The sequence below is a fragment of the Struthio camelus genome, chromosome 14, assembly GCF_040807025.1.
Source record: "Struthio camelus isolate bStrCam1 chromosome 14, bStrCam1.hap1, whole genome shotgun sequence".
NCBI lineage: Eukaryota > Metazoa > Chordata > Aves > Struthioniformes > Struthionidae > Struthio > Struthio camelus.
In genome coordinates this window covers 15,468,995-15,491,858 of record NC_090955.1, presented here as the reverse complement: position 1 = coordinate 15,491,858, position 22,864 = coordinate 15,468,995, and the positions used below count along the sequence as shown (strand labels likewise).

The 22,864-nt window shown below is 33.8% G+C and overlaps 1 protein-coding gene across 1 annotated transcript in view; it reads left to right on the top strand.

Moving 5' to 3' along the window:
• Window positions 1–22,864, top strand: part of APPL1 (adaptor protein, phosphotyrosine interacting with PH domain and leucine zipper 1) — a 32,527-nt gene that overhangs the window by 3,905 nt on the left and 5,758 nt on the right. Inside the window, exons 2-21 of the mRNA XM_068907739.1 lie at window positions 1,893–1,991; window positions 3,043–3,102; window positions 4,271–4,342; window positions 5,528–5,615; window positions 7,254–7,295; window positions 8,159–8,217; window positions 8,708–8,854; window positions 10,410–10,492; window positions 10,596–10,754; window positions 12,130–12,318; window positions 14,111–14,153; window positions 15,285–15,341; window positions 17,144–17,235; window positions 17,713–17,895; window positions 20,243–20,292; window positions 20,702–20,876; window positions 20,982–21,018; window positions 22,031–22,177; window positions 22,363–22,413; window positions 22,765–22,854. Coding sequence (XP_068763840.1) covers window positions 1,893–1,991; window positions 3,043–3,102; window positions 4,271–4,342; window positions 5,528–5,615; window positions 7,254–7,295; window positions 8,159–8,217; window positions 8,708–8,854; window positions 10,410–10,492; window positions 10,596–10,754; window positions 12,130–12,318; window positions 14,111–14,153; window positions 15,285–15,341; window positions 17,144–17,235; window positions 17,713–17,895; window positions 20,243–20,292; window positions 20,702–20,876; window positions 20,982–21,018; window positions 22,031–22,177; window positions 22,363–22,413; window positions 22,765–22,854 — 1,923 coding nt within the window. The remainder of the gene's footprint in view (window positions 1–1,892; window positions 1,992–3,042; window positions 3,103–4,270; window positions 4,343–5,527; window positions 5,616–7,253; window positions 7,296–8,158; window positions 8,218–8,707; window positions 8,855–10,409; window positions 10,493–10,595; window positions 10,755–12,129; window positions 12,319–14,110; window positions 14,154–15,284; window positions 15,342–17,143; window positions 17,236–17,712; window positions 17,896–20,242; window positions 20,293–20,701; window positions 20,877–20,981; window positions 21,019–22,030; window positions 22,178–22,362; window positions 22,414–22,764; window positions 22,855–22,864) is intronic.

Sequence of the window (22,864 nt, the reverse complement as noted above, 5' to 3'; positions counted from 1 at the left end):
ATTCTATAATACTGTTTGTACTTTTAAAAAGAGGTATCTCATCCTTCTGCTCTAGGGAAGTGAAGAGGGAAATTAACACCTCTGAATCATCGTCTTAATGGTGCTGATCCCTTCAAAGTGCACCAAAGTTTTTCTGGTGACAAGATCGATAAAATGACCAGATGGTAAAATAGCAATTATTGTGAGTAACTATGCAGTCAAAGTGGGCACACATTTTTTTTCATGCCCAGGGTTTTTCAACCTGTGTGCTGTTTTTAGCTTCTGCCTAACAGTTGAGTTGTGGGGGTTTAGACCTCAAAGTGTAAAAATAAATAAATAATTGCAACTGCGGATGTATAGTTTTGGATCTGAGTGAAATTGCTATAAGAGTAGTCAACAAAAGTCAAGGCTTTAAATAAGAAAAGCTTGAATTTGCTGAGCTACTATTTGTCCCTTTCTCTCCTGACTCCTATCCCTATCTCTGAAGGACAGAGAAACAGCTCAATAACCTAGCAGAGACTTTCATTAGTATACTTTTCTGAGATGGAGACCTCCAAGCCAGCATTGCTTACAACGTATTTGCAACACAACTCAGACATAACCAATGCTATTTTTACTTGGATAATAGATTCTTCCCCCCCCTCCTTTCAACAATGATTTGAAGGCAAACTTTAAAAATAATTGCATGGCCTGATACATAATCATTTTAATATAAAATATCTACACCTACCTGTTCTGTTTTACTGTGATGTGTGTTATTCAACATCACTTTTATTTATTTTCCTGTTTAGTGGTTCAGCAATCTAAGATCTAATCCTTCACACCAGCCTCGCAGTCCTTACTTTTCAGCATATGAAAATAGAATTCTGTATCTTTTACTGTTTCTTGCTATGCCTAGGGTTTTTTCCCTGCCATCAGCAGTTTTCCTTCCTTTCTGCAAGTTGCCAGCAGAAGCTTAGCTTTTCGGAACGCTTACATGTTAGTAGTGTCATAGGAAGTTCAACTGTTCTTGTGCTTTAAATTCTGCAATTTTGTAGAAAGCGCAAACCACCCGCTGCGCTTTATCATTATACAAGACCTGTTTCATTTCTCTCAAGCTACCTATAAGGAGATACTAAGTCTCCTTTAGCAAGCTTCTTTCTTAATCAGTTTTCAAGCCCATTTTACATAGATGAACAACTGAGGGAATAAGCTTACTGACCTGCTGTGAAGCGTTTAGTATTCCTTGACTTTCCTATTCTGCTTGAACCCATCATGACTGTGTTCTGGGGAACCCAGGCAATCAACTACTTCTCCTCATAGTCTGAGGCTGTGCGGGTCACATAACTGTCACTCACAGGATTATTTCCTTTCCCCCGCTCTGCTGCCCCCCCCCCCTTTTTTTTTTTTTTTAATTTCCTTGGTCTTTTGGTAAGAGTTGACTATTATCGCAGAGGTGGATTATAGGTCCAGGCCCAGGCCCAGGCACCACCAGCAACTGTCTTCACGCAGGATACGTTGCAGCACAAAACCACAGCCTTCCTCTTCATTTTCATCTGACGGGAAAATAAATGGGTATACCTGGCATGCCGTTGTAATTCCGGTCATCCTTACCATTTTCCTTGGGGATGTGCCATAGTGGGTCCAGTGATTGCCCACAGCTCCAACCTTTTTTTATACGCTTACCCATCTTCCTTAATCCTTTCAGAAAACGTAGCTGGAGAAAGGTTGACAGTACAAGTAAGGCTAAGCCAGGATATCTTTAAGATACTGTTTTATTCTTGCGTTCGTTCCTTTAAACAGTTTTGGAGGGTTTATAAACTTTTCAGTAATGAAACCTGAAACAAATGCTACTTAACCTTGAAATTTTGGTACATTTAAATAATTCTTTGCTAAATTGACATATTAATGCTTTGGCTGTTTCATTTGTACAGACCCGTTCTTTGCTGGGCGTGTTTGAAGAAGATGCTGCTGCAATTTCCAATTACATCAATCAGTTATTTCAAGCCATGCACAGAATATATGATGCACAGGTAGTGTTATTGATATTTCTGAATGCATTATGAAGCTTTGGAGCCAGTCACGTTTTATGTCTCCTGGGTTTTTTTGAAAATATTATAAACAACTTTTTAACTATGTGGAAGTGAAGTAAGAATGAGGTTATTGTTTTTCCTCTCTGTTAGTTAGAGGTAAAAACTTGATTGTTGTGAGTGTCACCCTGGACTTGTTTTGCAATATAATTTCTTATGACAAGTAAAAAGATTCTCTGGTCTTCTGGTCATCTAATATCTTTCATCTCTAAAATGCTTGCCATTGTGATCTTAGTGTGCATAGTAGTGCATACTAAGTGAGAGATTATGAATATATTGTAGGGAAAAAATAATGTTTCACTTCTCATGTATAAGCAACTGTACTTTTATGCCAAAGGCAGAAACTTTTTTTTTTTCCCCCTGAACAATTTAGATCATGGCTGTGTTTTTAATTTGTATAAACTTGGACAGTTTGACTTTTCTTTTACTGATTCAGTAGTCTTGTTTTTCATATTTTTATTTTACTGTCATGTTTACTTTCGTGGCTAGTGTATTGTATGTTTGCTGCTATGCAGTTTTATTGTCTGGCTATTTTGCTTTTTATTTCTGTACTTTTTCTGCTGTTCAACTGCATCATGAAAGGTGAAGTTATTCTATACCATGAGCCTGCTAATTAGGTTCTGTCTGTGTACAAGTACAATGCAATTTGTAAGCAGGTAGTATTGAGGTTCATTCTAAACCTGTCTTTACTTCACATGTAACAAATACCTAATACTAATTAAATGCAAATATGCACTGTGTAACATTAAAAATACAGAATCATTGTGCATAGTGCAAGCCGTGGACATGATATTTGCAAACAGTGAATACCCATAACTTTAAATAATGGTAGAGAAATGGAAGGGCAGGTGGTTGGGTTTTCAGGAATCTGGCCCTTAGTAATCAGTATTGCTGCTTTAAGTTCCATATGCATAGCAGTTTCCTCTTCAAATATGTAGTTTCCTGTATCGATTTAAATCAAAAAGTAACAAGCTTCCTTTTTCTCTTTAATCAGAATGAATTAAGTGCAGCAACTCATCTGACTTCAAAGCTTCTGAAAGAATATGAGAAGCAGGTATGGTATAAATCGTTGTTTTTATGTGACCTGGATTAATACTGCGTCTGCTGTTTGTAACAAAAAAGTGTTTGCACAATCAAAATAAACTAGAATTAGTTTCAGATTAGAAGAGCCAGTAAATTTTGCTGTCTCTTGGATGTCACAGCAACGTAACATAACTAAGCAACTTATTCCAGTTTGGGTTGTTGTGAAATATGTAATGCATCTGTGTGATATATTTAAAAAAAATCTTTGTTTTATAATGAAAGATGAAAGAGAAAGCATGGCTACAAGTTTCTACCACTTTTGAACAGCACTTCTAACTGATGCAAAGTACTTAAATGAGAGTATAGTAACTTTTCAATATTAGCTAGAGTAAGTTATATTTTAGAAGTACTTAAGGCATGATATTCTTATTTGTTAGCAGTTACAGATATCAAAATATATATCAAAAGTCCTTATTTCAGTTCCAGTTTTAGTTGCATTCATTGAGAGGAAGGGGGGAAAAATGAACAAGCTAGAAGGAATTGCATAAAATTGGTAATAAAGCAGAGTATTTATTTTTTCCTCCAAGTGGTTTATGTATAGCTGCTGTGAATTAAAAAAAATTAAATAGTATTGGACACTTTGTTTTTATGATTTAGTTCCTTTGGATTGTTTCTTTCCCCAGTCATGAGATTGGCTTTAAAATGTAAAAATAATGTTTTCACTGTTTTGTCTTGTTTTTTTCCAGTTCAAAGTTATGAGCATTTTGGTCGTACTTTCACCTCCATCAAGAATAGAAATAAGGTTTTTTAGATAGTTTAAAAATTCCATATAATGAAATAACTTAAGAGATAGGAGTTTAAGATGCGCATCAAATTTCATTTACTATTTGATAATGTTAAAATAATTGGCAGAGCCAAATCAAAAATTCTACAGAGATGTCAAGCCTGAATCTTACTTGAATGTTGCAGTTAATTTGGAAAACAGACTTTTTAAAAGGAGAAATATTTATTATTTATTATTTTCTGAAATATTCCTTCTTCACAAGACAATAAAAAGGTACTTCATGAAGCGATGTCTTGCAGTGTATCTTACCTGGATAGTATTTTCCTACTTAATACTTTCATAGACATGATTAATACAACTTTGTGGATGGTAGAAAACACTGCAACCAACATGCCTCCTTTTTATTTTTTTGTAGCGTTTTCCACTAGGGGGAGATGATGAGGTTATGAATTCTACTTTACAGCAATTTGCAAAAGTGATAGATGAGGCAAGTACTTGCATTTATTTGACTTACCCCTCTAACTTTTGTTTGTCATGTATAGACTTTAACTTAATCATTCTGGTCTCCTGTAAGACACAACATACAGAAATGGCTTTTATTTGTCAGTAACATAGCACTTAATTGTATATTGCCACATACATTTAAAGTTCTATTACCGGAAGACAAAGAGTCAGTTCAGCAAAATGAGAATGTATTGTTTAGAAAGAATGCACTTTAACTTTCTGTAGATATTGCCAACAAACATTACAGAATGGTAATTAGCAGCTATATTTTATGAGGGTATTTGTATTGCCTGATTTCAGATACCTGATTGATATAGGAGCCTCCTGCTGTCTTTGTTAGAGACAGTGACCGACTCCGAGTGACTGACTCCTTTGTAAGACAACACAGCATCCTTAAGATCTGAATCAGGATTTTTCTCATGATCCCTCTCCTCAGTTCAAATACTGCTTTCGTATGGTTTTTGGAAGGATGAACATGTTCGTTCTGCCTCTGTAATTTGAGAAAGATAGGCTGTGATAAGGCTGTAGGGAAACAGGAGAAATTGACTAGTCATCAGAAGGCATGAGGCCATATTCTGATATGATCCAATAATTTAAAATAAAGTTAGAAGTAGTAGGAGCAAACACTGAACTCTGAAGATCTTCCTTTAAAAAAAAAAAAAGCTGATGATGAGATCAGGAGACTATGAAAGAGTACGTGGAGAACAGATTCATGAGTTGTGAGACTATGATCCTGAAAATAAAAGAAAGACAAGTTTTCAAGAAGGTGAGGTGACTGCTGATTTTAAAAATGTATTAATACAGTGACAGTTGGTCATTAAATTGAGGTTTTTTTTCCCTGATCTAACATTTTAAGTAGTCTTGATAATTATGTTAACACACCTCTATGTAGTTATAAGAAAATAAGAAAGGTAACATATATCCATATATGCAACTTAAAATTTGTAAAGTAAAATAAACTTTTTCAATAACTAAATCTTTGCTTACTGAAAAGAAGTAGTGTTGAAGTCATTTGAAGTAGTCTGAAAATATGGCTGAAACTGCAAAACTCTGTTCAAGTTGTACACATCATTATTGACTGACATTAACATCAACTTATCTTGTTTTTATTCTTTTTAATCTCGGCAATGTTTTCCTAAAATTTCCTGCTTTGTCTTCTCTTCTACAGCTCAGTTCTTGCCATGCAGTACTATCAACTCAACTTGCAGATGCAATGATGTTTCCTATTACCCAGTTTAAAGAAAGGGATCTAAAAGGTATAGTGGTGAAAGAAATACTGTTTGTTTGTTTGTTTGTTTTTTATCAACAGCAGCAGTAACAAAAACACAGCATTTCATCCCCATACTTCTTGACTTCTTGCTCTACTTAATAGGATACACTGCTTATTTTCTACCTTTTCCTCAAATGTATGCATCTGCCAAATTTTTTTAATATATAAATTATTTCTACTCATGAGAATATTACTGTTGAGGAATACCAGCATTGTTCCAACAAAAATATTACTTATTTCTTGGAAGCAAACTTATCTTCTATTCAAGATGAACCTTTTGCAGTTGCCATAAACATTAGATTGCCCATTTTAAATAAAGTCTTGCTTTTTGTTAAGTAAAGAATAATTTTCAGATTTTGCATGTTCAGGAAATATTTGTGTTTCCAGACAAGCCATGACAATGTCTGGGCTAAACTCAAAGACAAAGTGCCAAAATTATAATATTTGTTGTATTACTAGGGTCTAGTAAGATAGTTCTTCAACCCTGCTGGTAAAATAAATAGCTTCTGTAGGTGCTTACAGCTTCTTATTTTTAAACAACTGTATCTTGTTCTGCCTGGTCTAAAATATAAGATAGTATGTCTAATTATGCTAGATTATACTTGAGATGTTAATTTGCCACTACAGTCTATGCAATTTAACTTGGAATATAAAGTACAAGAATTAAAAACAACATAATTTCAATTCATAATGTGAGCATCCTAGAGTTGGTATATATAGCATGTAAACTTTTAAAGTCTAAATTGAAATAAATATTGTGACTCTTCCATAAGTTTTCTAGCTTTTTATGAATCTTGGAAAATACCTCTTTGGCAATAGTTTGTTGCAAAATTGTAGATTAAATAGATTATGCTTTTTGGACAGGAGAATATCAATCTCTTAAGGCTAAAATTACTCTTCAGAGCCTGCAAAATTTTCCTGTTAACAATATTTACTGAAGAAACATCCTGAGGCAATAGTCACAAATTAAAATTTCCCACTGGAAATTGTTTAACTGGCAACTGATGTGGCATTTTATGTCTAATGATACCATACTTTTTTTATGTACTTCATAGACACTTTCTGCAAAGCTTTTCCATGCTTCCTTGCTTGTCTTCATTGTGCTACCACAATTAAAGTTGAACATATCTCTTTATCTGTATATATTGTAATAAGACACAAAAACACCGTCAAGATCAGAACAAGTTGCGCTAAGTAGCGTACTGATTCCTGTTTCTTAACTTGGGGACTTTTCTTTGACCAGTGATAATTTCCCTCCCCCACCTTCCTCCCCGACCTCTGACCAGAACTATAGATCTGTAGATGATATGTTTAGACTGATGGCCTGTTTGAAGGTCTGTTGTGTTGTGTTGTTTTGTTTTGTTCCCCCCCCCCCCCCCCCCCCCCCAATATTACAGTTAAGTATCGTTTTTGGTAAGCCTGACAGCCACATAAATGAGACCGAGGGCTGAGTAGGAACAGGCTTTCTCAGCCACATAATGCCTCTGCTGGTAACTCAGTAAGGTATAAGCTGTGAAATAAAACAGTTCAATAATGAAACATTGCATGAGAAACCTTAATATATGAATGTTATGTTTATAATACATTAACTTATTTAAAGTGTGTTATCTTTTTTTTTTTGTAGAGATACTAACCCTAAAAGAAGTTTTCCAAATTGCAAGCAATGGTAAGTGTAGAATACTTAACCTTATAGATATTACAAGATGGCAGTATTACTAAAGCTATTGGGTTTAATATTAACTCAGAAAATTAGTCAAGATATTTGCAAAGTGACTAATAGTGACCAATTAGGCTGTAATTTTTTTTTCCAATGATATTTAGACAGCCAGCTTTCCTTGGCTCACTTGTCAATTCCAGCTTTGTGTACCAAAGGGTTAAGGTGAATTGACAATACAAGTCTCTCTTACAGTACTATAAATGTGTGTGTATATATGTATATATATATATAGTTGTTAAATAATTTAAGATTTTGCTACCGAAATTAAAAAAAAAAAAAAGGTGTTAGCTTACTTTGTAAAGTGAGGACTGATTTAATAAATACGAATTTTACTTCCCTAAAATTACCAGCTTGATAGTTCTCTTCTTGTATTGTCAGTAGTTATGGGTTTTTTTAACTAGCTCTCTTATATCCTGTAGAGAACATATTCATTAAATCCTTATTTAAAGATTCTGCCTTTCTTTTTATAGATAGCTTCATTGTTTTAGAAGCAAACAGATTAGGTAAAGGTTTTCTTAATGGAACGTTCTTTCTGCTTACAGGAAGATTCTGCCTTTGAAGAATGTTAGATGTTGAGGGAAATTAGTAACAATTTGATTGTATTTGCATCTGGCTAGAATTTTTCTTCAGCTAAAGTATTTGTGGCAGTGAAGTAACTAGGAAGATGCAAGAACAACTTTTGAGGGTTTTAATGTAGAAGAACTTTGCATTCAGCTTACTGTTCAGCATACAATGACATAAAAGGTTTTCTGTTCTGTTTCGTAAGTGATTCATTTATCAAAATGATCATAAATTCTTTCTTGTTTGTTTAGACCATGACGCTGCCATTACAAGATACAGTCGGTTGTCAAAAAGAAGGGAAAATGAAAAGGTTTGTTTAAAAAAAACCCCTTATATAAAGACTTTAGAGGAGAAAAATAATTTTCATCTAATATATATTTATGATAGAACATGGTATGTAGCAGGTTTCACTCCAAGTTGGATAGTTGATGTTCTAGCAGTGCAGACAGTTCTTTCCAGAACACAAAACTAGATCTCCCCAATACTTGTTTGTCTTGTAACACTGAAAATGCTATAAGTTGAAAGTTGTGATATTACATTCAACTTATTTTGGTTAAGAAATAACCACTCTTTCAAGGAGGGAGGGAAGGGTTTTGGATTTGTTTTTCATGTATAGCTCATCTGTAAATTCCAGAAGGGGAACTGGAGGGCAAAAGATGCAATTGCTGATGATTGAGGGTAAAACATTACTGAGTTGTTTTTCCATGCTGGCTGTAAAGCTATCCAGAAGGCACGTGATGAATACAAGTCTCAAACATTCTTTCCCCCCGCTCCCTCTTCCCCTGTCTGTGTCTTTTTAGATCAAGGCTGAAGTTACAGAAGATATATATACTTCCAGGAAAAAACAGCATCAGACTATGATGCATTATTTCTGTGCATTAAATACTCTTCAATACAAAAAGAAAATTGCTATGCTAGAACCCTTGCTAGGATACATGCAAGCTCAGGTAATTTCAGATTCTGAAAGCTGTAGGTCTGAAATAAGATGTAAAAATGCTTTATGAAAGTTGGTCTACTGAAATCCATTGCAAGATTTTATTTGCAATCCAAAGAAGCAGAGGGAGAAAAAGAAATACCACCTTGTCATCCCTGAAGCTGTCATACCTGTTGCCATGAACATTTGTCATTAGCTAGCCCTAGTCATTTCCTGCTCAATATAAGAGTTTTTTTGAATCTCATTGTGACATGCTACACTCCCATGGGAGAATCTTTGGGGAAAGTTTGGGTGCCAAATATAAAGGTCTAATTATACTCCAAAACCCAGATACCTAAATTTAATGCGCTGCCTAAATTTTAGGTACTAGGATTTTTTTAGTTTGAACACTAATGAGAATAGCTGATTGAGACTCCAGCGCAGGTCAGCATTGAAATTTTACCTTCTCAGAAAGTAATATGGAGACAATTAAACTCTTCCTTTGGCAGCTGTTCTGAGACAAGATAATCCTCAAAGTCATGTCATTGCTGTTGCAATCAAGGGTGTGAAAGAACTGGAATGCTCAAAATTATTCTGATTTGTTTTTATTTAATATGAAAATAAGTGAATGATTGGTTTATTTGAGGATGAGTACAATGGAAAAGACAGGTCTGAAAAAGATTTTTGGAGGGACTTCATTTACATTTTCAGTCAATATATTAAAAAAAAAAAAAAAAAAAAAGAGGGGGGTAAGGGGGGGCAAACTTTCCAGAGCCTGGCACTGCAATGGTCTCCTGTGTAGGAATCAACTCCTATATTGTGCCTGAAAGCTTTCCATGTACAAGAAGAATTGTTGCTTCTCTTTCAAACTTCGCAGCTTGTACGTAACAACTAAGTTCTAGATGTTTTCTGTAACAAGGTAAGTATTGCAACCTGTTGTTCAGGTTTTTGATGAATCTAAGAATGGGAAGGGCAGGGCTACCCCCAGTGTTTTCCTGTTCTGAGATTTCATAAGGCTCAGCTCAGTTTATGCAGTGGCAATTTTTCTGGACCAAGATGGAATAAAGTGTTTTAGGTTAGATATATCTGTTCCCCTTGGCAGGGTCCAAAGTTGGAGGATGGCCCCAAATTATTAGTTCTTGCTCTTGCAGGGTGCTACCCCCACCCCCCCCCCAAACAAAAACAAAAAAATCTCACCTGTAATAAAGCACGTCAGTCTGCTGTTATAAGCTAAGGAAGAAGTATACAGAGACCTCCGGATCACTAAAGATCCACCTTTTTTTCTTTTTATGCAGAGCAATTTCCAGCTGGATTAACATATTTCTGTATTTCTCCTGGGATGTCTCTTTACGCATCCTCTCAACAGAATTAAATGCCACTTCAGTGTCAGCATCAACCTTCCCTTGCAGACAAAAAAGATGTGTTCTGCCCTTCTTATTGAGGGTTGTTGGTGGGAATGAGGGATTAGGACAAGTATCTCTGAGAAGCTTTAACCTCCTATGGTTCCATCTGTTAATTGCTTATTTAGTTTTATTCATGACTAAATTCTCCCTTTTCCTCCTCCTTTTTTTTCTTTTTATTTTTTTAAGATAAGTTTTTTTAAAATGGGTTCAGAAAATCTTAATGAGCAGTTGGAAGAATTTTTGACCAATATTGGCACAAGTGTACAAAAGTAAGTCATTTTTGTTAAATTTTGAACAATTATCAAAACAATTACTTTTCTATTTCTACTTGTTAACATATTATCTTTGTTAATAACACATTACTTACCTTAGTGTTCGCAGGGAAATGGAATGTGAAGTAGAAACCATGCAACAAACTATAGAGGACTTAGAAGTAGCTAGTGATCCGCTATATTTGCCTGATCCTGATACTACAAAATTTCCTGTTCATAGAAATCTAACACGGAAAGCTGGCTATCTCAATGCAAGAAAGTAAGACTTACTTATTATTTAAAACTTCCAAAACACTTAATTTTGAAAAGGAAAAGCTAAAAAAAAAAGCAATGTTTTTTGAATGTTATGCTGATTTTAGATACTTAGACAAATGAGTAAATCACATTGGAGTTACTCCGTTTCTGTTTTTGGCCTCTTCTACTTGGTACATTTAAGTTGTGAATTAGTATTAATTGCTAGGTTACGTTGACCTAGTGTCATTCAGGTGCAAAGCACAGGAGGTGTCCCAATTTTAGTATAATTTTGCCTGAATTTTCACATCAAAAAACAACTTGAAAATTTGAGAGTGTTAATTCACTGGATTGTAATTATAGACTACCAGCATTGCAATGGTGTGTTTCGTTATATAAATATCCGATAAAGCTTTGGGATTCAAGTTGCTAATAAACTACAGTATGAGTTTCAGGGAATACAAGACAAAAACGTTCTCTGTTAACCTTAACAGCCTTTTTAAAATGTCCTTTGTAATTTTATGAGATAGTCTTTGGTCCACTGGAAGGAGCTGTTTTTCTGTGTATACAGAGTCAAACTCTTGGATTTTATAGTTGTTAAAAGTAAGTTATGACATTCAGATTTTTTTCCTTAATGTATATAGTCAATATATTTAGTTTCTTTAATTTAAGGAAATATTACATTTCCTTAATTCATATAGTATATACTACATGCAAGCAGAATTGTTTAAAAATTGAGATTTAATTAGTTTTCCAATTACAGTTAGAGTAACATGTTTACTGAATGTTAGGTATGAATTCCTGAAGTAGAACACAATTGTAGTAATTAATATTGAAGAGAGTATCTTAACCAAAACAGACATTCAACTTCAAGTGTTGTGATTTTTGGTTCCAGGTGGTAGTTGTTCTATTTTTGTGCAAAAAAGAAATGCATGCCCTAAACACAAATTTGGGAATCTTGTTGAATGGTATAAAATGCTTGGAAAATGGAGAAATTTTACATGACTAATGTAAGGCTTAACACAAGTAAAGTTCTCCAAAACTCAGTCTTTGTTAAGAGGTCTTATGAATTAATTTGATAATGTGTAAAGCAACACCCTAAAAAACAGTAATCAAAACTGATGATTTTATGCCTTTTATTCCTATTTAAGTTTTGTATCATATAAAAAAGCAACTATATTTTGACCAGCTATAGGTTATTTAAACTGTTTATTTTAGGATGAAAAAGCAACAGATGGAAAGGCACTAATTTAACTGTAAAGCTAACCTAAAGCTTTACATAGGAGGGGAAAAAAAAAAGGCTCTTTTAAGTGCCCAGATGGTTTTCTTATGTAATTTTTCTAATTTATACAGCTCAGCTGAACTCCTCATCTGCTAAATAAGAATCTCTTTTCACATTCCAGTAAGACAGGGCTGGTATCTTCCAGTTGGGAGAGACAATTTTACTTCACTCAAGGTGGAAATTTGATGAGCCAGGCAAGAGGTGATGTAGCTGGGGGACTTGTCATGGATATAGACAATTGTTCGGTAATGGCTGTGGACTGCGAAGACAGACGGTACTGTTTTCAGATAACGTCTTTTGATGGTAAAAAGTGAGTGTTCTTATATTACTTTTATCTGTAAGTAATAATGTACTCACTACTTAAGAATTAACAAAAATGGTCTAACGTTGGCTGGATTATAGTTTGATAAATTTTTAGGAGTGTTTTTTAGAAGCAAAATTGGGGCTTCTTTTAACTTTGTGATATCTTTTTTTATCCTTTATGAGCTTCTGCTAATGTAGCTGAATGGTATGTCAGAATAAAGTTACCCTAATCAGTTTACAATGGTGTCGTACCCATAGCTACCAAGTAGAAATTTAGAGTTTTATTTGTGAAAAACCTTACTTAAAATTTGAACACCTTTTCTGGATATCTCCAAAACAGTTATAAGTATTTTGAGAAACTGAGATATTAGCACATGGAATAATTCTTAATACATTATTAAACATATAATATTATTTTAATATTCATTTTGTGATTTTAAAAGTAGTTTTGATAATTTCCTGAAATTAGTTCCATAAATTCCAATATTCTCAGAATGCTAAATAAGCCAATTTTGAATTTAATGAAATGCTTTGGATATCTGTTAGAGAAAATCTATCTTGGAAACTCCTAGCTTCTTTCCAGTCATACAGGTACTATATGCTATTTTGAACATTGCCTTTTTTTAATACCGGCAGATCAAACTTTAGGGCTTAGAATATGCTTCTGCCTTCATTGCAAAGGATATTGCATGGCGTTACCATTCTGTTTAAACTTCACATGAAAAGCATATCCAACTTTTTAGTGTTTATAATTTAAAACAATGGCTTTGATTTATTTGAATTATAATTCATTCCAGAATTATTTTTCAGTGGGCTTTATCTATGGCTAGAAATATACAAGCAGCTGTATTCTAGGATAAGTGTAAATACTGATGTGCAGTCATCGAACTCTGTTTCATTTTACCTTAAGCTCTTAACTAAGCAAAACCTACATACACCTAAGTCTAAATTACTACTTTCATTTTCCATCTAAACAGAAAAAGTATATGTTGTACCATAACGTGCATTTTGTAAATAATTATTGTGTAATAAATTTTATGTATCAGCATAAGTTACTATTTCTGTTCAAGAAATGAGTCTTTTGCGTGTGAATTTAAAAATATTCTGAACACTAATAGTAGGTATGGAATAGATAAAATGATTAAAAAAAAAACCCATGTGCTTACCATAGAGTCTTCTCTTTTCATACCTTTCTGTTTTAAAAACGATGCTGGTGTCACGAAATAGGAACTGTTTTTCTCTGAAGACCACCAAATCCTTTGGATAACAACACAATTACTCAGCTTCTGCTTAAAAACTATCATTCAATATTAACTGTAGTGTATCTTTGCTTATTTCTAAAAGGCTGAAGCCTGTGATACAGAAATGTATTTCTGTACCTTAGGGGAATGATTCTGCTTTTCAGAGTCTATTTAAGCTCAATCATAGTTATTTTCCCAAGAGAGAGAGCAAGCTTTGACCTGTGTTAAAAACATGGAAGATGTTTGTTTAGGTTAATAAGATGAAGAACTCTTCAATTGTGGTAGCTGTATAAACATGGTAGAGAATATATAAAAAAAAATGCTAAGACTGTATTTTGTATTTGCTTAAGTAGTATATGGGCAAAATTAGAATTTTATTCTTTTTCAGTTGAAATAATTTTTTTCATCCAATGTTGACTGCACTCAGCATGTACACAGAATATTTAACCTTTGTTAATTTGTTGTGCAATGTATTAGCATGCAAATTGAGTTTCCTGTCTGAATGTATTTATGAGGCATTTTAAATAAGGCTTTTTCTTTCCATTCTCTCTATTTCAGGTCTTCAATCTTACAGGCAGAGAGCAAAAAAGATTACGAAGAGGTAAGCTTACAGCAGGTTCACATGGAGTCAAATGATTTTCTGTTGCACAGCAGAAATATGCCAGCTGAGTAGTACCAACTTTCAAATACTAGGTCAGCAAGCTTGCATGTTGTAGCAGATATGGGAGTAAAGCAAATAAAAAACAGCAGGGGTAGAGGGGACTAATATAATATTTTCCTTATATTTTTAGCTTAGAGATTTCTCTTGAAGTAAAAATAAAAAGCTTCTTTAGACTTTTTACAAATAAAAGTAAATGCTAATATTATAGACTTGTCCTGGTTTAACAAAGAAGATCCTAGTTATTATAATTTATGTTTTATTTGGACAGCTTTTCACAGCTTTCTGAAAGCCTGCACAGACAGGCCAAAGTGATAGATGCATTTCATTCATAGTCTATTAATACAGCCACATTTGTCCAGAAACAAAGAAGCAGATGTACTAAATGATTTGAAGTATTTGTTAATTAAAAAGGTATGTCTGTTTGCATTATTATTGAGTACAGACGTTTTTAAGGAGGGGATGGGATGGGAAAGAAAAATAATATTTTAAAGGTATTGTTGACTTAAGGTATGTCGGGATAAGCAGCTGGATAAGGAAATACAGAAAAACATGGTGCTTTTAGCTTGGTTTCACATTCTTCCAAAATCTTTTAACATTACCTTGTTTGTAAAATGGTATTTTTTGCTGTTTTTAAGGTTTTTCACTGGGCTTTGTCCGATTGGCCTAGGTCCACTACCAGGTCTTTGCTCCCCTGAGGTTGTCTAGTAGCCTAATTCTGAAGCTTTTGCCCTCAGATGTCCCACCGGAGGAAGGGAGTTTGTAGCCAGCTTCAGCAGCTCAGGTTTGTGACTTCCTGGGCTGCAGCTGCTGTGCTGTTTTTTTGGACAAGCTCTGGTTCAGTGGAACAGCGCTGGCTGTATGCATCTCATCCAGTTAATTTTCTCCTTTGGAGAAAAATTGAAAAGTAAGGAGCCAGGAGCAAATTGTTTTCAATAGCACAGGGAGTATAGTCCCGCTTATAGATGCAAGAAGTAGGAAAATTCCATAAACAAACTTTTTTTTATCATACTGTATTTTTCTTTTGTTAGACTTAACACTTTCTTGTTTTGTGTGGTTTTTTTTCTTTTTCAGTGGATATGCACAATCAACAACATATCTAAACAGATATATCTAAGTGAAAATCCTGAGGTAACTTTTATTAAAATTATAGTAGAAGTAATATTTTCAGATGTAGATATGCATAAAACTAAAAAGAGATCAGCTGGATGTAATTTTTTATCTGGTAAATTTGGACAAGTAATTTTACATATATATATTTTAATATATAGTTTAACATTTTAATTTACACATATATTTTTATATATTTATATAGTCAACTCATATTGATATACACTTATATATTAATTTTTATTCCCTAAATTAAGGGAACTGGCCCAACAAATCTTTTCTTCTTTTACCTAGAATCCATAAACTGTTCTTGTAGATGTTGCTATTGTTTTGTACAATAGCATATGTCTATATATAAATACGTTGAAAGAGAAATCATACTCTTTGATGTACCTGTGAAGGCCTGAAGCAGTAACAGGGTATTTCAGAGGAAACTCTCCAGTGGTCATGTACCAGAGATGGGATCTGTAGATAAAATAGTCAACAGGCGGCTTGTTGAGTAGCACTGGAATCCATCTTTCAGCTATGTAACGTAGGGCTCTTCTCTCTGCCTAAATGACCTGGGAAATCAAGGTGAAATGAAGTGTCATGCCAGTTTTCAGTTTAGGAACTAAACTTTGTGGACAATATCAGTACGTGGTTGACTGTCCAAGTTAACTGTCCTGAAGATGAGAAACAAAGTGGTTTTAGTGCAGAACTCAGTTGCTTGAAGGGCATGTTCTGAAGAACGTAAAGCTACAGTTCTGTTTAGCCCTGGCATAAACAGTTGCAACTCTATTACAGCAGTGCAGCTGTGTGCACTTATACGAGGTCTGAATTCAGGATAAACGAATAATAATATAATCTCTGTGACCCCTTCATATCAGCTAGGAGTCAAAAGATGATGTTCACATTCTTTGTACAATTGTATCTGACAGTTACAAGATCACAAAAGGTCAGTTGCTGAATAAAGCTTGTTTTAAAGGGTGGAAACATCTTCTGAAAATCGCTTGAAAATAGGTTTCTCCTGACTCTTCTTTTAGTGAGCCTCAGCATCGGTGCCTTCTCCTCTCTTCCTGACTGCTTTGCGCTCACTCCTACTTCCGAATTCATACAATCACCCAAAATGCTGCTGCTTCATTGTTTTATCTCCTGCACCTTACCTCTCCAAAATCCATTTTTCTCAGAGACTTTGTCTTTTGGCTTCAACCCATGAAGTGAAGCCATCCACCTTAAATACCGATACTTCAAAATGGTGATATTAATGCCAGGTTAAAATGGAATTTTTCAAGATGCCAAGGGTGTTAGTATCTATTTCTCATTGGCTTTAAATGCAATTGGGTGCCTGAATTCAGCAGGCAAAAACTTGGAGATAAGGCATTTCCATTTTAACAATGTTTGTTGTTGCCTGTTTGAAATATGTACTTTGATATATTTCAATATAGTATTAAATTGTGCTTATTTAAAAAAATACAAACATGCTTATCAACATCTGCCTTCCATGTGTTTAAATATGTTGTGATCAGAGTCTTAAGAGTGTTAGAATAGTTTATATTTGGCAAAGTTTAGGTGCCCAGTAAATTGCTGACTACAGCTTTAAAGTTTACAATCCAGTAGTCTTTTTTTCTCTGCCTTTGCACCTACAGCTTAAAATATATCTTAGCAATCTTTGAAAACTTGTTGTCTTTATTCAGCCTGTCCTTATTATTTAAGTCTTCATTCAGTTGATACACCTAGTATCTTTTGTTTTGTTTCTGTCAACTGTGTATACATAAAAGCTAAAATTTTAAAACTTATTTTAAGGGACATGTTTTCAGTTGTTTTTTCCCAACTGTGTACTGCAGGAAATTGCTGCACGTGTAAATCAGTCGGCTCTAGAGGCTGTTACTCCATCTCCCTCCTTTCAACAGAGGCATGAGAGCATGCGGCCAACTGTGTAAGTCACTGTACTATATAGGTCATTTGAAGAGCAAATCTATAAAGAGAATCCTGGATAAAGTTTCATTTAATTTATTTTTTTCCTGTGGTCAGGAATAAAAGTTTAATAAGCTAGAGGAGAAGCTTTTGAATTCCCCTTTTTTTGTATTGTTTAGCATTTGTTGTTACAAATGATCCAAGTTTCCAGCTGTCTAGGCAGTTTTGTTAGTTATGTCAACTATCTGGTTTGTTTGCTTGTTGTATGTATTTGTAATGAGATTTTTCTTAATGTGTCCAGCTCCTGGAAGCAAACTTCAGATTGAAGCATGTTTTATAGGTGATTGTATGTTGATGTTTTAACAATCTGTATCATATTATATTATTATATGTATCATGGAATATTATATTTGTCCTCCATGTGATTTTAATTTATTATCAACAAACTTGATGTTGCGATATCCTTACTTTGTTTTCGTTTTATTTTATTTTATTTTAGACAATCTCGTCCTCCTGCAGCTCGTACTAGCAGCACAGGGTCGATGGGATCTGAATCAGCAGCTTTATCAGCACTTTCTTTGGATTCACTTGTTGCCCCTGACACTCCCATCCAATTTGACATAATATCTCCAGTTAGTGAAGATCAGCCTGGTCAAGCCAAAACTTCAGGGCAGTTGGGCAGGTAGGAAATGTGGAAGAAGTAAAAGAATCCTGAAGTTAATGTTTTTAATTAAAAAAAACAAAACAAAAAGTGTAAAGATAATACATGTTTAGGCTGCAACTCCAATGCATACATTGCCTTTACTCTGACTTTCTTGTCAAAAAATTTGCAGGGGCCAGTCAAGCAAAACGTTTTTTTCTTTTTTTTTTCTTTTTATTTTTTTTCGTTAAATACACTTGTAAAAATGTGGATTATTTAGAGACAATAGATTCAAGGTATAGCTTTCTACTTTTGCAGCAGCTTTTCTTGCTTTAACAGCTGATGCTTTTTTCTTTTCTTTTTTTTTCTTTTTTTTTTCTTTTTTTTAACTTTTGGTTTCACAAAGTATTTTCCTTTCCTATTGCTTGCTCACCCAGCAGTTTGGGTATTTCCTCTTGGAAACTCAAGAGAAATTTGGTAGCCCTGCCTCCAGGTGATGATGGCATATGATGACACTTCTCTTAACCTGAAAGGTGAGTGAAAATGATCTAGGCTTCTAGAGTAGTCTTGTGATTACTATCTCGTATAGAGAAAGTTAAAATTGTCTAAGAGGTCTTCCCAAAATACAACAAAGAACCTTTTCTCCTACTCATTTTTATATAATTCTACCCATTCAAAAATACTAATAAAAAGCCTGTAAATGTGCATTGTATTTCTGAAACTGTATGTACAGACTTCAGATGTTAAGAAAACTTATTTGCTGATCCAGCTGCTCTTAAGCTGCAAAGCTGAAAACTACTTTCAGTGACTTCAGTCACAGTAATGTGTGTTGTATCCCTCTTCCCCCTAGAAAAATATTAAAATTTTCAGTTGTATCTCATAGATACAATTTAAATGATATATATATTCAACTTAGGGTGGTTTTTTTTGACAGTTCTGGGTTTTTTTTTTCTTTGCTACAGCAGGATAATCATTGGCTAACTAGATCCTTAAGTACATATTGATTAAAATAGACTTCAAATGTACTCTACAAAGTAGAAAGCTTAATGCTTCAGTTAAATTCCTGTCATCCATTATAATTCCACTCTGGAAAACTATATTTTTAATAGCAGAAATGATACAGAATTGCACTCCGTATTTTCAATTAACCATGCCCTATAAATAAAGAACTGCAGTGTTGGGTACAGATAGGTAACATGCTACTTTAGAACTATTAACTATTTTTTCAAAATACTTTCCTTAGTTTCTGATACTGATTACATAATTTTTTTTTTTGCCTTTTGTTAGATCCTCTGAGGTTTTGCATTGTTCCATCTAATCCTAAAGGACAAGTCTAAGCAATAAAAGATACTCCCTTTGCTATATTTACACAGGTCAGCATTTAATGGGAAGATTCTCTATTGAATCCGTGTTACATAAACATTGCAGCACTGCAATTTTAACTTTACAGTTCAGTCTAGAACAGTGTTATTCCTTTAAATTAGACAAATCGTAATTAGGATTTCACTGATAAAATAAAAATGGCAGTCACTAAATTATGCAAATGAACAAGAGATTCACATAGAAGTTTTTCTCTGATTTACGCTCTGAAATTTGCTTTTAGAACGTTTAATGGAGAGGTAATCTCTCAATATTTCTCCCCTATAAAACCTAATCTGAAGTTTATCTGTTACCTTGACAAGGCTTTTTCAGCTGCCAGTTAGCTAAAGAAAAAGGTTTTATTCTCTTCAGAAATTTGAACTAATTTTCCCATGATGCATATTCTTTTCAGCATTTCTTTACTACTTTTGAAAAACGTAGACTTGGAAGCCTAGAGTATTTTCACTTTTCATTGTAATTGATAGAAATTCTGTCTTTGAGAGCCAGAAAGAGCCACGTTTCTCTTGACCCTCTAGGAGTAAAACCCCAATGATGATTTCAGAAAGCTGCATTTGAAACAAAACCAGTGACTTCTCTTTAATAAGTAATTCAACAACTTGAGACAGTGACAAGAGGTGTGCCGCTTCTATTGCGTACTGAAAGGACTGGCTTTTGGCTATACTTCCCGAGGCTCTTCAGTGAGACTTCATCCCCTAAAACTACGCCCTTTCAAACTTTAACAAGGTTGTGACTCATCAGGGTTTAATTCAGGTATAAAAAATATCATGTGAGCCAAACTTTCAGTGGCAGCAATAAGACAATAATATCTGGCTTTTTTCCTATAATTTGAGCACTCAAATGTATCGATTTTTGTCTTACCACTTTTATGATTTATCATGTGTTATTCCTCCAATTACAGGTCTGTGAAATCATTATATGTTGTTCTTATTTGACATAGCATGAGACTACATTATTCATTAGTAGTTCTTGTGATTTGACTCCTGGTTTAATATTTTCATTTTTTTAATAGACGCACAAATCCTTTTGGTGAATCTGGAGGCTCAAAATCTGAAACAGAAGGTAAAACAGAAATTTTACTTCAATGCAAAATGGTATAGTTAAATAATTTTTTAAAGGAATTTGCAAATTAATTTTGTATTTTCTTTTCATCTGCAACTTCTTTTAGTTTAACACCAGTTTTGGAAGCTGCATTAAAAGTATATTAGACAAGTTGAATTCAATTAGACTACTAAATAAAAGTCTGTTTTTAAAATAATTCATTGCATTGCATATTTTGTACAATTATTAAACAGCAAGCCACATATCTCTTCACTTGGTTTAACACATACATGTAATTCATAAATATGAGCAATGTCTTTTCAAGTTACTTGGAAGTTTTCTTGACTGTAATCTTTAGCCTCAGAAAAGGTATTTTTCAATGGAAGACCCAGAACAGAGTTAGCTCATTCAATACTTTTGTTTGTCTTAGATTCCATTCTTCATCAGTTATTTATTGTAAGATTTCTTGGCTCTATGGAGGTGAAATATGATGAAAGTCCAGATGTTGTTTATGAAACAATGCGTCAAATACTAGCAGCTCGGGCCATTCATAACATTTTCAGGATGACAGAATCACATTTATTAGTCACTTGTGACTGTTTAAAGTAAGTGTGCTTCTTAACTTCAAATGATGCTCGTTTACAAAATGATCTTCTTTCACTTTGGTTAAAATTTACTTTCTGGTTTGTTTTTTAAAAACAAATTTGTAGGTTAATTGATCCACAGACACAAGTTACAAGACTACGAGTAAGTAACATTACATTTTAAGAAAAATATACAGCAATTTAATTATTTTACTTTCTAAATAAAAATACTAGATAATAATTACTAGATGTTATACTAATAAAAACACCTTAAAATAGATAGAGAAATACTAGCACATCGGGTATAAGGAGAGTGATTTCAATGGATGAAATAGGCTTTTCAAACATTTTGTTTTTCTGATTTGATGGGGTAAGATCTTAGGAAAACAATGCATATAATATTTTAATAATGTGTTTGATAGTAAATATTTGTATAGGTAATAGAGAGGTTAGTAACATTAAAGTTGGAGTTGATTGTGTTAAGAGGTCCAAAAGGGTTTGCTTGATGATTAACTGATTTATTTTTAAATGTATAATTGTATTGAGAGTAGAATTCTTCATAGGATATCAAATATGGCCAGTTCCATTCTTCAGTAATAGCAACCTTTGTTTTTAGTATTTCAAAACTGAATTTTTTTAATTTTTTTGAGCTCAGAAGTTTATGGTCTGCCACTTAATTTATTTGGACTTTTTTTGTCTTCAGCATGTGAAAGCTTTTTGATATTACAAGCAGTGCTTTCTTTTCTTCTTCTTTGTTGTAGTAAGTTCAAAACTGCCCCAAAGCTGTGAGCTTTAAAAAATGAGATAAATCAACCGAATACCTGCACAGTATTCTAAACGTGTATGTTTAAATATAGGAAAAACACTCTTATTCCCTCAATTTATATCAGCTATAGTAGGGGCCTTCAGAATTTAAAAAAAAAATTATCTCATTATCCCGTTCTCTTACATGGTATATGTTTTTAGATGTTTTCATTTGTTTTGCATAATTTAATCTTTCCCTTGTAACCTGCCGTTTGTGTTTGTTAAATGCATGTTTGATCAGCTTTTAACTTTTTTCCTCTGGTGTGATTGTGCATTTATGCTAATGAAGTAGTCTGCAGTATATTGAAACCTCATACAGAAAAATGTTTGGAACCAGTTTTAATATCTCCATATTTGATCCTTTTTGGCAGTTTCCTTTGCCCAATGTAGTCTTGTATGCTACACACCAGGAGAATAAGCGCCTCTTTGGATTTGTGCTTAGAACTGCAGGAGGGAGAGCTGACAGCCGCCAGACTTCAGTCTGCTATATATTTGAATCAAATAATGAAGGGGAAAAGGTACTGATGATGGTTATACTTGTTTCAGTGTTGAACCTGACATGGATTTCAAGATGTTAGATCCAGTTCAAGCTGTCTCAGCTTTAATATGCTATGATGAAAACTCTGATTTGGGAATTTGGCTTAATTTTAAAGGCATTTTTATTAGATTTGTGCTGATTATTTCAAATATGATTTGTATTTAGATTTGTGACTCTGTTGGACTGGCAAAACAGATTGCTTTTCATGCAGAACTGGTAAGAATGTTTTTTGGGGGAGGGGATCCTTGTGAACGGAGGGAGAGTGCATTTAACATGTGTAATATAATGTATTCTGCAAGATACTTACAGATGGAGTAATACTATCATGCAGTATTGTAAGGGATCTGTTGTATAGAATGTAAACATTAGGTAAAAAGATTTTTCTGCCTAGCTCAGCTGTCAAACAATGTTCTAGACAGAGTACAGCTTGGTACCTTTAGCAAACATACTAGTCCTTTAAAAGCAGAATAATCAAAAACTTTTCTTTTGAACCAATTCATATAAATTGGTAGTGAGTGTATCAAAAATCTCAGGCTGTTGTTACTTATTCACATTTTTGTCCTTTAGGATCGAAAGGCATCGGAAAAGCAAAAAGAAATAGATAGAGTAAAAGAGAAACAACAAAAAGAACTCAATAAACAAAAACAAATTGAAAAGGTACATTTTA